This window comes from Scyliorhinus torazame, chromosome 5 (genome assembly GCF_047496885.1).
Source record: "Scyliorhinus torazame isolate Kashiwa2021f chromosome 5, sScyTor2.1, whole genome shotgun sequence".
In the NCBI taxonomy this organism is placed as follows: domain Eukaryota; kingdom Metazoa; phylum Chordata; class Chondrichthyes; order Carcharhiniformes; family Scyliorhinidae; genus Scyliorhinus; species Scyliorhinus torazame.
Genome location: NC_092711.1, coordinates 175,113,318 through 175,127,378, shown reverse-complemented (window position 1 = coordinate 175,127,378; position 14,061 = coordinate 175,113,318). Strand labels below are relative to the sequence as shown.

Below are 14,061 nucleotides of genomic sequence, written 5' to 3'. Positions count from 1 at the left end.
AACAAAATCAAATTTTAATGTGATTTTTTTTAAAAGCACATAATGAAACACTACATTTTGTAATTACATAAGTTGTAAAGTCCGAACTGTATTGTCGTTCGACCGAAGAGATTCTTTACACATTGTGAGATCTTGAAGGTTTGTTTACTTTTTCAGGGATTAACCCAAAGGTATGCCACAGCCCTCTGGAATACACATCATTTTCTTCTCAATATGTCAGCAACTCTTCTCAGGCCCAACGATTCGTCCACATCTTTCCATTAGCTTTTGGTAAATTGAGCCTCCAATGCTTGATGTCTCTGGATTACTCAGCACAAGATTGAGCCTCACTGCCTTGTTGTGACTTTGGGCAGACAGATTTCTTTTTCCAACCAGCGCCCAGATCTTCTTCACTCCTCATTTCAAGCTCACTGTTGAAGCTGATTGCTTCCACAACCAGAGAAACCAACTGTGCCGGTCACTGTAGGTTTCTTCATCTAGCTCCAAGCTAGGTAAACTTTCCAGCTTTTTTTCCCCTCACGAAATCCAAGGAAACTTGAAAATACAGTAGACCAAATCTTCAATTGCCTTCTGTGAGAAATGCCCAGATAAATCCAACAAAAGAACCTCCCAAACCCTACAACCCACCTTCATGGCAATGTGATATGTTCATAGAGGTTCCAAACACAAAAGCAAAGTAAATATGATTTACCTTCAAAGCAACCTTTCATTCTATGATCCACATTAAATATGAATTAGATTTTCACAACAACTCTCAAAGAGAATAAGTGGGCTGGAAGCAAACTTATGAGATCAACCAGTCCAGCAGGAATGAACCGTCCCACTTCTATTAGCTGTCAGATTGAACATGATCCAGTGATGGGAGTGAGAAACAACAGAAATAACAGCAAAATTCGAACCCTGTAATCACTGGTGAGCTTGCTCAGGTCTCAGTTCAGATAACCGACTGAATCTCTACCCACACAGGGAGCTGGAGAATTGTCTCTCCCCAGTGTGAACTCGTTGGTATGTCAGCAGACTGGATGACCAGGTGAATCCCTGCCCCCACACATAGGCAACTGGTCAAGAACCTCTCCCCGGTGTGAACTCACGGATGTGTTAGCAGATTGTACAAACTGTTGCTAACACAATTATATCTTTGTTTTTCAAACAAGGTGAAGAAGCAGTGCACAATATTTTAGATGTGGCCTCGCCAAGGCCCTGCGCTGCTTCCATTCCCCTTCTACTAGCAAACCAACGTTTTGTGATTCCTGTACCAGGACACCCAGATCTCTCTGTACCACTTAGTATTGCAATCTCACTCCATTTAAATAGGATGCTGTTTCTCTACTCCTCTTGCCAAAGTGAAAAAGTTCATATTCTCTCACATTATATTCCATCTGCATTTTCCCCCACACACTTAACCTGCCTGCATCTTTTTGTAGACATAGCATCATAGAATTTACAGTGCAGAAGGAGGCCATTCGGCCCATCAAGGCTGCACTGGCCCTCCGAAAGAGCACCTACTTATCCCCACCCTTCCACCCTATCCTTCTAACCGTTCTAACCAAGCAGTTAAACTGGGACTCACTAACATCTCATCTGAAAGATGGTACCTCCAGCAGAGCAGCACTACCGCAGTGCTGCACTGCAGTATCAGCCCTGAGTTTTGTTCTACAGTCCTGAATGGGATGATGAGCTCAGAACTTTGGAACTCAAGAGGTAGGAGAATTACCCACTGAGTTCTGACTGACAGTGAAGGTGAAGAGGACTGGGAGGAGGTATGTGTGGAGCATCAAAACCATCGCAGACCAGGTGGGCCGAATGGCCTATTTCTTTGATGTCCATTCTATGTCATTTCAACCAGTGGAACATTTCAGACACGGAATGATCAATTTCATATTAAGGATTGTTTGGGTGTAATGCTGAAAGCAAACTTTTTTTGTAAAATAATTTCAGCTGAGTTGCCCTGAATGAATGAGGAGAGATCACAGGCAGCAGTTCTTAAAGAGACAGCAGTTCTGAAAGAGACACCTATCACCCAGAAAATCTGCACTCAACTGATCCCACATCAATGATATCACGCAGGTTGTTCAATCCAAATCTGGTTTATTTGACCTAAATCGAGAATATTAAACTCCAGTACAGTTCCAGTCCTGTAACTTCAGCAGAATGAAATTCCAAGTGGCAGACTGAATATGGTTTGGTCCTGAATAGCAGCAACAACAGTAAAATCCTTCTCCCTCTCAAATGTTTGTTCCCCACACACTCCCTCTTCCTTGTTGATTTTGACACTGATTCATCCGAATATCCTCCTCCTGCTTTTCCCCAATTCTCCTCCCCTGAAGGTGCTGACTCCCTGGTTCAGTTTCACTCTCATCTATTGCCCTGCCCAATGTGTCACCCAGGTGTCGAAATCTTTACACCTGAAGTTAACAAATTGTTTTCGAGGGGGAACCTCATAATCAAATCCAGTGATTTCATTTTCATTTCATTTCAGTGACTACCGACATGTGCTTTGTGTCAGGGTGGGGTCACTGCGTCTCCCCCTCCTCTCCCCTCCCCTCCCGCCCCTTTCCATCCCAGTCCCAGGAGTTTGGAGGCTGGGATCCGGATGAGAAATGGCAGCCGTAATTCCCACAACCCCCCGCGCTGGAGAAACCGCTCGACCGCTGCGCGGGCAGCCTGGAACTGCGCATGTCCAAGGGTGATGTGAAATGGCGCATGTGCAGGAATGGACCTTTTACATTGGCCAAATGGTCGGCGCATCTGGAGGTAAATGTGCTTCCAGTGCCACATGACTTCCGTTGCCCATTGTTCTTTGGCGGCGCGGAGCCAATAGCAAGCTTTGACAGACCGGAAGGACATTGGCTCTCCAGCCTATCAGAGCGCGGGTATTGTGTGAATGCAGATTAAGCTTCACACAGTCTGAACCCTCCTCCTGTCTCCAATATCTGTGAGTAAAACACTTTATTTTCACCCCCTTTCCATTTCTTTTCTCATTCTGGCATTCAACTGTGGCCTTGCAGGAACATTCTGCTGTATCTTAACCAACTGAAACATCTATTAGATATATTTGTATTTTGATGGGGGAAGAGCTAACTGGTGGCGATTTAACCTGAGAATCACCACACCTTAGGCGAGGGGCAAAGTTGAGAAGGTGGGCCCTTCATGAATAACTTCAGCCAGCACAGGAATTTAACCACCTCTGTATCACAAACCAACTGTCCAGCCAACAGATCGAAACAAAATATCTAAACATGTATCAGTCTGGCAGCCTACATGAAGATTTTCAGTCTGTGTCCAGGACTGGAAGCAGAAGCATGGATCTGTTAATCAGCCTGAATCAGCATCTTCAGGAGAATTGGGAGGGGTAATACCAGAGTGAGAATGGAGGGAGAGTGCGTGGGGCGGACTTTACAGCTTCTGGGGAATGAGAAAGAGGAAAGAATGTTCCATAGAAACTAGAATTGTCTGTTCTGAATTTCTATCCTGCACTGACAGTAATGAATTTTGAAACTCTTTTTACAGGATACTTCAAGGGGAGGATTTACAGGCAGGAAACGAAGACGAAATATCACATCAAGATCTGACTGTCACTCAATTTTTCGGGTCCTGAAAATCATCAGTCTTTGAATATAGGAGAAATATTTGACTGTTCTGACAAAGGGTCATCTGGACTCAAAATGTTAGCTCTTTTCTCTCCCTACAGATGCTGCCAGACCTGCTGAGATTTTCCAGCATTTTCTCTTTGGTTTTTGGCTGTTCTGTGTTCTTCAAAAGATTTTAAACATTTGTGTGACTGGAAAAGCAACAGGACACACACACACACCCGAGTGAGAGTGTTCCAGCTTTAACCATTTACACAGCTTGAAAAAAACATTGTTGGAGCCACATTTGTTCGGTGCGTGAAGACTTCATTTGATGGTCTAACATGGGGAGACACAAGGACACCTGCACCATGGAGAAACCATGGAAATGTGGAGAATGTGGGAAGGGATTCATATCCCCATCGAAGCTGGAAATTCATCGACGTAGCTACACCGGGGAGAGACCATTCACCTGCTCTGACTGTGGGAAGGCATTCACTCAGTTATCTAGCATGCTGATGCACCAGCGAGTTCACACCGGGGAGAGACCATTCACTTGCTCAGAGTGTGGGAGGGGTTTTGCTCAATTATCCAAACTGCAGAGGCACCAACAAATTCACACCAGGGAGAGACCGTTCACCTGCACTGAGTGTAGGAAGGGATTCAGAGATTCATCCACCTTGTTGGCCCACCAGCGAGTTCACACTGGGGAGAAGCCGTTTACCTGTTCTGACTGTGGGAAGGGATTTACTTATTTATGCAACCTGCTGATACACCAGCGAGTTCACACCGAGGAGAGACCATTCAGCTGCTCTCACTGCACAAAAAGGTTTAGAACATCATCTAACCTGCTGGAACATCAGCGAGCTCACACTGGGGAGAGGCCATTCACCTGCTCTGACTGTGGGCAGGGGTTTACCCGGTCATCCAAACTGCAGAGACACCAACAGATTCACACTGAGGAGAGACCATTCACCTGTGGTGATTGTGGGAAGAGATTCAGAGATTCATCTGCACTGCTGACACACCAGCAAGTTCACACTGGAGAGAGACCGTTCACCTGCTCTGAGTGTGGGAAACGATTCCGAGATTCATCCAACCTGATGAGACACCAGCGAGCTCATTCTGGGGAGAGACCGTTCACCTGCTCTGAGTGTGAAAAGGGATTCACTCAATTTTCACACCTGCTGAGACACCAGCGAGTTCACCAGTGATTACAGAGGTTGGATTCTGCTGTTATTGCTGCTGTTGATCACACCCAGGACTGAACCATGTTCATTCTGACACTTGGTGAAGTGGGAGGTTCGGAGGGTTTCTTCCTGCTGGACTGGCCGGTCTCACAACTTTGCTTCCAGTGGGCTGATGCTCTTTGAGCCTGGGAGAGAACATTTCCACTGAAATGATCCACAAAAGCTGATAAAGGATATTTATTTTATCCTGGACAGTAAATAGTGTTTTTCCTACCACAGTTGAATCTAAAATAAATATATTTGTTTCTGTTCCATTGAGTCTGCAGCACAGGGCCAGGCCAGTCGGCTCAATTGGTCTCTGTTAGTATTCATGCTCCACATGAAAAGACAGCACGGGTGAGTACGGTAGCATAGTGGTTAGCACAATTACTTCACAGCTCCAGGGTCCCAGGTTTGATTCCCGGCTGGGTCACTGTCTGTGCGGAGTCTGCACGTTCTCCCCCTGTGTGCGTGGGTTTCCTCCGGGTGCTCCGGTTTCCTCCCACAGTCCAAAAATGTGCAGGTTAGGTGGATTGGCCATGATAAATTGTCCTTAGTGTCCAAAATTGCCCTTAGTGTTGGTTGACTGGGGTTACTGGGTTATGGGAATAGGGCGGTGTGGGCTTGGGTGGGATGCTCGTTCCAAGAGCCGGTGCAGACTCGATGGGCCGAATGGCCTCCTTCTGCACTGTAAATTCTATGATTCTATGAGCCTCCACCCATCCCTCTTCATCTCCTCCATCAGCATATCCTTCTATTCCTTTCTCCCTCATGTATTTCTAGCTTCCCCTTCAATGTATTCATGCTGTTCACCTCAACCACTCGCTGAGTAAAGAGGTTTCTCATTGAAATCCCTATTGGATTATTGAACCCCTTCATCATCTTAAAGACTTCCATCAGGTCACCCTTCAGTCTTCTCTTTTCTAGAGAAAGGTAGCTCCAGCCTTTCCTGAGGGTTAAATGCTCTCAGTTCTGGTATTATTCTTGTGAATCTTTGGTGTACCTTCTCCAGTGCCTCGATTTCCTTTTACTATCTGTGGGCTCCATATTTGAGGAAAGATGTGATATTCTCACAGAGGGTGCGGAGGAGATTTACGAGAATGGTACCAGGGATGAGGGACTTCAGTGAGTTGGAAAGACTGGAGCAGCTGAAATTGTTCTCTTTAGATTTGAGTCATGAGGACAGAGTAGGAGGCCATTCAGTCCATTGATTCCCTGTTGGCTCTGGAGCCAGCGAGTCAGTCTCATTGCCCCGTTCTAACCTTGTAGCCCTGCAAGTTCATTTCTCTCAAATGTCAATCCAATTTCCGTTTTAAATCCTCCATTGTCTTCATTTCCAACCCCCTCACAGGCAGTGTTCCAGGTCATTACCATTCTCTTCATCAAAATATCCCCCCTCCCCACCACCTCCCAGCATTAATCTCTTACCTGAGACCTGAAATCTGGCCCTTCTATTCCTTTCTCTCTCATGTATGTATCTAGCTTCCCCTTCAATGTATTCATGGTGTTCACCTCAACCACTCGCTGTGGTAGCGAGTTCCACATTCTCACCACTCGCTGGATAAAGAGGTTTCTCATTGAAATCCCTATTGGATTATTGAACCCCTTCATAATCTTAAAGACTTCCATCAGGTCACCCTTCAGCCTTCTCTTTTCTTGAGAAAAGCAGCCCCAGTCTTTCCTGAGGGCAGCACGGTAGCATAGTGGTTAGTACAGTTGCTTCACAACTCCAGGGTCCAAGGTTCGAGTCCCGGCTTGGGTCACTGTCTGTGTGGAGTCTGCACATCCTCCCCGTGTGGGCGTGGGTTTCCTCCGGGTGCTCCGGTTTCCTCCCACAGTCCAAAGATGTGCAGGTTAGGTGGATTGGCCATGCTAAATTGCCCCTAGTGGGGTTACTGGGTTAGGGTGATGGACTGGAGGAGGCGTGTGCTTGAGTGGGGTGCTCTTTCCAAGGGCCTGTGCACTCGATGAGCCGAATGGCCTCCTTCTGCACTGCAAATTATATGATCTATACATACATGATATGATCTGAGGGTGAAATGCTCTCAGTTCTGGTATTATTCTTGTGAATCTTTGTTGCAACTTCTCCAGTGCCTCTATTTTTCTAAATGGAGATGACAAATGTTGACAGTGCTCCCAGTGACCCTGGTTCTAAACAAGTTGAACATAACCTCCCTGCTTTTCAAATCTATCTCTCTAGATTGGAACCCTTTTGATAACCCTATACCCCCTCATCCTTGTCCCATCAGCGAATGGGAACAGCTTTTCTTTATCCGTCTTACCTAAACCTGTCATAATCTTGTCCACCTCTCTCAAATCTCCCCTTGACCTCCTTTGCTCCAAGGTGAACAATCCCAGCCTGACATGAACAAACAAACAGAATATGTTAATAACTGGGATCGGACGGGACTGTTTAATTTCTGTTTTAAAGATACTGGGAATATTGTTCTGGACAATAAATGAATTGGAATATTTACCTTGGGTGTGAGTGAATGGAATCAATCTGGTATCCTCCTACGTTCTATTCATAACAGGGCAGATAAGACAGCCAGACACCCCCTTTGATCTTTTCATCAGCGCATCTGAGAGTTAAGAATGTGTGACATGATTTTGGGATACCGGTGTGGGTGTGCAGATGTGATTTGTTACATGTGAAAAATAACAAGCCTAAATTCATGGTGAAATGGACTGAAGATTGGGTCCCAAACACACACAGCTACTGGAGACACAGCAGGAGATGAAATAGTTAATGTGGCCAGGGGATTGAGACACCATTGTGACATCATCAAGACATTGACACACTCCAGAGAGAAACTGACTTTAAAACAATCAGGATAGAATTAAACACACTGGACATGGGCAAAGTGGGAGTGAAATTAAAGCGATGATGGGATAAGGAAGGACTTGGGAGAAATAATACTGAGTAAGAACTGTCCACAAAGAGAGAGCTGGGGAATCTTGTACATCTATGCTTGATCTGTTGCTTGAAGCATCTGTCCTAATGTGCCAGTGACCTAGAACTCACGGTGCTCCTTCAGGAGAAGAAAATATCAAGTAGATGTTACCCCAGGCGGAGCCAGAACAGAACTGGAAAATAATGCGTCAGAGTGTTCTCCTCCCCCTCTAGGTGTGGACTGTAAGAATCCTGGGGGACTCGCTACTTCAGGTTTTCTTGCTAATTAGCGAACATTAAATTAAATTCTATGACTGGCTGGATTTATTATGAATTTGATTGTTACACTGCTCCTGTTTTTATTCCTGTTGTGATTACGCTCTGGGTAAGGATGGTTGACAGGTGACAGGATGGGAAATTGTGGTTTGGGTCTTCACTGACCAAATGTTTTATTGATCCGAAAGGTGTAATAAGGACCAAACTCCAACAGAAATCGAGCAGAGCTGAGAACAGACGACTTGCTGTGTGGGAAGAGGGAGATCAACAGCTCCCAGAGGACAGAGAAAACAAGAGTGCCTGGAATCTTAGACAACACCTGGCTGTCAAGGCCACCATGTTTTCACTGCTTGGCATGGGAATGCTGACTCCCTGTACCGGGGACGGAGCGTGGGGAAGACAATTGTTTGAGAGTTGGACGTGGCTTGGGTGGGTACAGATGGTTCAATGACAGGCTTTGTAATTGGTCTGTTCAAATATTAGCTCGGCAATGATTGGGTTAAATCAGTCTCCATAGACTTTGTGATGTAATAAAGTATAAGAAGGGACTCCCTGAGCACAGAGATTTGTTGAGGTTTTACACATTCCACTGACTGGGACCATGGCATCTGGGGCAGAGCAGGGAGCATTTACCTGGAGATGGTGCTTCTACCCAGAGTGTAATGGGAATGCTGCTGCACTTTGATATTACTGCTCAGACATTAACATGTGTCAGCTCTTATTTATACTGAATAAAATCTAACCACGGTCACCAATAAAGGTTATGTGAATAATTTCAGAGTTTGGGGAAGCGGGTGTTAAGGATCAAAACATTCAAATTAGGAGGAGTAGGCCATTCGGCCCCTCAAGCCTACTCCACCATTCAATAAAATCAGGGCTGATCTGATTGTGGTCCCAACTCTACCTTCCTTCCTACACCCTTTCTCTCCCACGTCAATCAAGAATTTATCAAACTCAGCCTTAAAACGTATTCACTGCCCCTCCACTCTCTGGGGAAGAGAGATCCACAGACCCACGGCCCTCAGAACAAATATCCTCATCAGCATCTTAAATGGGAAACCCCTTGGGCTGGATTCTCCGCCTTGCCAACAGTGCACCCATGCTGGGGATTTCCTGGTGGCATGGGGCTGCCCACAATGGGAAACCCCATTGACCGGCTGGTGAGACGGAGAATCTCGCAGCCAGCGGGGCGCACTGCACCAGAAAACAAAATCACAGCCCGGTTTTTAAACAGTGTCCCCGAGCTCTAGTCTCTGCCACAAGGGGAAACATCCTCCCATCATTCTCTCTGTCAATTCCACTCAGGACCTCGTGTTTCAATAAGATCATCTCTCATTCTTCTCAACAGCAATGGATACAGTCCAAACCTGTCAAACCTTTCCTCAGAGGATAACCCCCTCATTCCATGAATCCGGGGAGTCAACCTCTAAATTGTTTCTAATGCAACTATCTCATTTCTGAAATAAGGAGACCCAAACTGTACACAGTGCTCTAAATATGGTCTCTCCAAGGCCCTGTACAACTGCAGCAAAACATCCCAACTTTTATGTTCCAGTCCCCTTGCAATAAACAACAATATTCCATTGTGCTTCCCAATCACTGGCTGTACCTGCAAACTAATTTACTGAGATTCCTGTATCAGGACACCCAGATCCCTCTGTACGTCACAGTTCTGAAATCTTTCTCCATTTCTATAATATGCTGTTTTATTTAATCCTTCCTGCCAAAGTGGACAAGTTCACGTTTTTCCACGTTATGCTCCATCCGTAACATTTTTGTCCATTCACTTAACCTATTTGTTGTCCTTTGCAGACTCCTTAAGTCCACGTCACAAATTACTTTCTGGCCTATCTTTGTGTCATCAGCAAATTTCGTTGTCAAGGACGTCACGGTGGTGCAGTGGTTAGCACTGCTGCCTCACAGCTCTGAGGACCCGGGTTTGATCCAGGCCGGGTCACTGTCCTTGTGGAGTTTGCACATTATCCCCGTAATTGCGTGAGTCTCACCCCCACAACCCAAAGATGTGCAGGGTAGGTGAACTGGCCACACTAAACTGCCCCTTAAGTGGAAAAAATAAGAGAATTGGGTACTTTAATTTTTTTTTTTTTTTTAAATTAGCCGCCATGCATTCGATTCCATCATCCAACTCATTATAACTAGAAACAATACTAACTAAACATTACTTTTGTCGGAAACCTACACATTAAAGTCTAAAATAGAACTTTGCCCTTTACACAATCAAAAACTGCACTTCACAATTATATTTTACTCTACCCCGGAAGTCGAAACTTAATCGTTTCAGAATCAGTCCAAAGTGATGATTCATTCCCCAGAGTTCCACTCTTTTCTGTCTGGCAGCCTTTAACCCCAGAACTGTCTTTCACGGTGAATGATTGGCGAGATACCAGAAAACCGAGAGTAGGCATAAATCAGTCATTTTCTGGTTGGCAAGATGTAATGAGCGGTGTGTCACCGGGATCAGTGCTGGAGCCTCAACTTTTTATAATTTATATCAATGACTTGGACAACGGGACCGAAGGTATGGTCATTAAGTTTGCTGATGATGCAGGCAAAAAGGAAAAGGAGGTGATGCTGTGCTGATAATAAGGGACGGAATCAGTACATTAGTAAGGGAGGATCTCAGTCAGGAATCTGTTTGGGTGGAGCTAAGAAACAGCATGGGGCAGCAAACATTGGTAAGAGTTGTTTATAGACCAGCAAACAGTAGTGGTGGGGCATGAGATTAATCAGGAGATCAGGGAATCTTGTAGCATGGGTAAAACAGTTATCATGGGTGACTTCAATCTGCATATAGACTGTGTAAACCTAATGAGCACTGATGCTGTGGAGGACAAGTCTCCGGACTGTGTAGGGACGGTTTTCTAGAACAGTAAGTTGAGGAACCAACTAGAGAACCAACTGTTTTAGATCCAGTATTATGTAGCAATAAAGGGTTAATTAATAATAATAATATTTATTGTCACGGGGCTGGTATAGCACAGTGGGCTAAGACAGCTGGCTTGTAATGCAGAACAAGACCAGCAGCTTTGGTTCAATTCCCATTCCAGCCTCCCCGAACAGGCGCCGGAATGTGGCGACTGGGGGCTTTTCACAGTAACTTCATTGAAGCCTACTTGTGACAGTAAATTATTATTATTACAAGCAGGCTTACATTAACACTGCAATGAAGTTACTGTGAAAAGTCCCAGGTCGACACATTCCGGAGCCTGTTCGAGTACACAGAGGGAGAATTCAGAATGTCCAAATTACCTAACCGCACGTCTTTTGGGAATTGTGGGAGGAAACACGAGCACCCGGAGGAAACCCACACAGACACGGGGAGAACATGCAGACTCCACACAGACAGTGACCCAAGCCGGGAATCGAACCTGGGACCCTGGCGCTGTGAAACAACAGTGCTACCCATAGTGCTACCGTGCCGCCCAAATAATCTTGCTGTAAAAGAACTTTTTTGGATGAATGACCACACTATGACAGAATTTTACATTAAGTTTGAAGGTGAGGTATTTCAATCTGAAGCCAGGGTGTTAAATTTGAACAAAGGAAATGATGACGGTGTGAGGGACAAATTGGTTGAGGTGGATCGGGGGAAATACATTAAAGGTGTGACAGTACACAGGAAATGGAGAGACTTTATAGAATTATTACACAGTTTACATTCCTTCAAGGCACAAGAACCCCAAAAAGTCAATCAACCGTGGCTAACAGAGGAGGTTTAAAAAAACATTAAAAATTTAGAGTACCCAATTCATTTTTTCCAATTAAGGGCAATTTAGCGTGGCCAATGCACCTACCCTGCACATCTTTGGGTTGTGGGGGCGAAACCCACGCAAACACGGGGAGAATGTGCAAACTCCACATGGACAGTGACCCGGGGCGGGATCAAACCTGGGACCTCGGTGCCGTGATGCAGCAGTGCTAACCACTGTGCCACCGTTCTGCCCGCTGGTAGAGGAAGTTAAAGACAGTATAAGATTGAAAGAAAAGGCCAATAAAGTTACCAGAAATAGTAAAGCTGAGGATTGGGAGGATTTTATAATTGTGTAAAGGAGGGCGAAGACACTCATAAAGAAAGGGAGAATAGAATATCAATGTAAACTAGAAAAAAAACCATATAAATGGACTGTAAAAGCCTTGTCGGTACATAAAAAGGAAACATTTGGTGAAGATAAACATGGATCTTTTATAGGTAGAGACAGGAGAATTTTATAATCGAGCATAGATCTTTAAAATGTCATAAACAAGTGCAGAAAGTAATCGAGAAGACTAATGAAATGCTGGCCTTTATATTTAGAGGACTGGAGTATAAGGACGCAGACGTTATGCTGCAGCTTTACAAAACTCTAGTTAGACCCCACTTGGAGACTGTGCGTAGTTCTGGGCACTAAACCTAGAGGTGACCAGCTGTGTAGATGAGGGAAATGCATTTGACGGAGTCTATTTGGACTTCAGCAAGGCTTTTGATAAGGTCCCACATGGGAGACTGATAGCGAAGGTAAGAGCCCATGAGATCCAAGGAGATTTGGATCCAAAATTGGCTGAATGGCAGGAAGCAGAGGGTGATAGTTGAGGGGTGTTTTTCTGACTGGAAGACTGTGTCCAGTGAGGTCCCACAGAGATCAGTGTTGGGGCCCTTGCTGTTTGTGGTTTATATAAATGACTTGGACATGAATGTAGGGGGGTTGATCAGTAAGTTTGCGGATGACATGAAAATTGGTGGGGTGGTAAATAGTGAGGAGGATAGCCTTTCATTACAGGGGGGTTGGTCAGATGGGCTGATCAGTGGTAAATTAAATTCAATCTGGATAAGTGATGCACTTGGGCAGGTCAAACAAGGCAAGGGAATACATGGTAAACGGCAGGACCCTGGGAAGCACCGAGGATCAGAGGGACTTGGTGTGCATGTACACCAGTCTCTTAAGGTGGCAGAGCAGGAGGATCCAGTGGTTAAGAAGGCATATGGCATACTTGTCTTTATTAGCTGAGGCATAGAGTTTAAGAGCAGGGAGGTTATGCTTGAACTGTATTAAACATTGGTTAGGCCACAGCTAGAGTATTGTGTGCAGTTCTGGAATCCACATTATAGGAGGGTTGGGATAGCACTGGAAAGGGTGCAGAGGAGATTTACCAGGATGTTTCCTGGGATGGAGAGTTTTAGTTATGAAGAGAGATTGGATAGACTTGGATTGTTTTCCTTGGAGCAGCGGAGACTGAGGGGAACATGATTGAGATGTAAAAAATTATGAGGGACATAAATAGAGTAGACAGGAAAAAACTTTCCCTTTCGTGGAGCGATCAGTGACCAAGGGGCATAGGTTTAAGAGGCAGGAAGTTTAGAGGGGATGGGAGGAAAAGTTTTTTTACCCAGAGGGTGGTGGGAGTTTGGAACTCGCTGCCTGAAAGGCTGCTGGAAGCAGAAACCCTCATAACATTTAAGAAGCATTTAGATCGGCACTTGCGATGCCCAGGCTATAGGCCAAGTGCTGGAAAATGGGATTAGAATGGTTAAGTGGTTGTTTTGGACTGGCGCAGACTCGATGGGCCGAAAGGCCTTTATGTGCTGTATGACTCTATGACCTATGTGAAGTTGAGGTTACAATCAGATCAACTGGTGTCTCTGATGGTGCCTGTGAAGGTTGGATAACTGAGTGAATCCCTTCTTACACTGAGAGCAGGTGAACGGCTTCTCCCCAGTGTGAATGCATCGATGAGCTTCCAGCAAACATGGGGCTCTGTATCCCTTCCCACAATCTGAACATTTCCACGGTTTCTCCATGTTTTGGATCTCCTTGTGTCTCCACAGATTGGATAATTGAAGCCTTGATCACACACAAACACGTGTAGTCTCTCCCCTCTGTGAATGGTGCAATGTAACTGGTTAAAGCTCTTTCCACAGTCAGTGCTCTGGAACACTCTCACTCGGGTGCGTGCGTGTCCCGGTGCTTTTCCAGTCACACTGATGTTTAAAATCTTTTGAAGTCAACACAAGAGGCAAACATTTCTCCTTCTAGATTCAAAGACTGATGATATTCAGGTCCAAAGGAATCGAGTGACTCTGCCAGATTGAGACGTG

At 45.2% G+C, this 14,061-nt stretch overlaps 1 protein-coding gene and 1 long non-coding RNA gene across 4 annotated transcripts in view; one reads left to right on the top strand and one right to left on the bottom strand.

The window, feature by feature from the left end:
- Nucleotides 1-8,417, top strand: part of LOC140422388 (uncharacterized) — a 57,159-nt gene extending 48,742 nt beyond the window's left edge. Inside the window, exons 1-3 of one of the 3 annotated variants that reach the window (XM_072507409.1) lie at nt 2,899-2,935; nt 3,511-4,791; nt 8,156-8,417. In XM_072507409.1, coding sequence (XP_072363510.1) covers nt 3,914-4,783 — 870 coding nt within the window. In that variant the 5' untranslated portion in view covers nt 2,899-2,935; nt 3,511-3,913 and the 3' untranslated portion in view covers nt 4,784-4,791; nt 8,156-8,417. Of the gene's footprint in view, nt 1-2,898; nt 2,936-3,510; nt 5,385-8,155 lie in introns of those variants that run through there. The other 2 variants (XM_072507408.1, XM_072507410.1) reach the window with 2 other exon arrangements.
- On the bottom strand, nt 6,959-7,371 carry LOC140422420 (uncharacterized). The gene is made up of 2 exons (XR_011947450.1): nt 7,276-7,371; nt 6,959-7,157 (listed from the first exon to the last, which is right to left on the bottom strand). It is a non-coding gene; the product is annotated as an uncharacterized lncRNA (long non-coding RNA).
- Nucleotides 8,418-14,061: the final 5,644 nt, after the last annotated feature.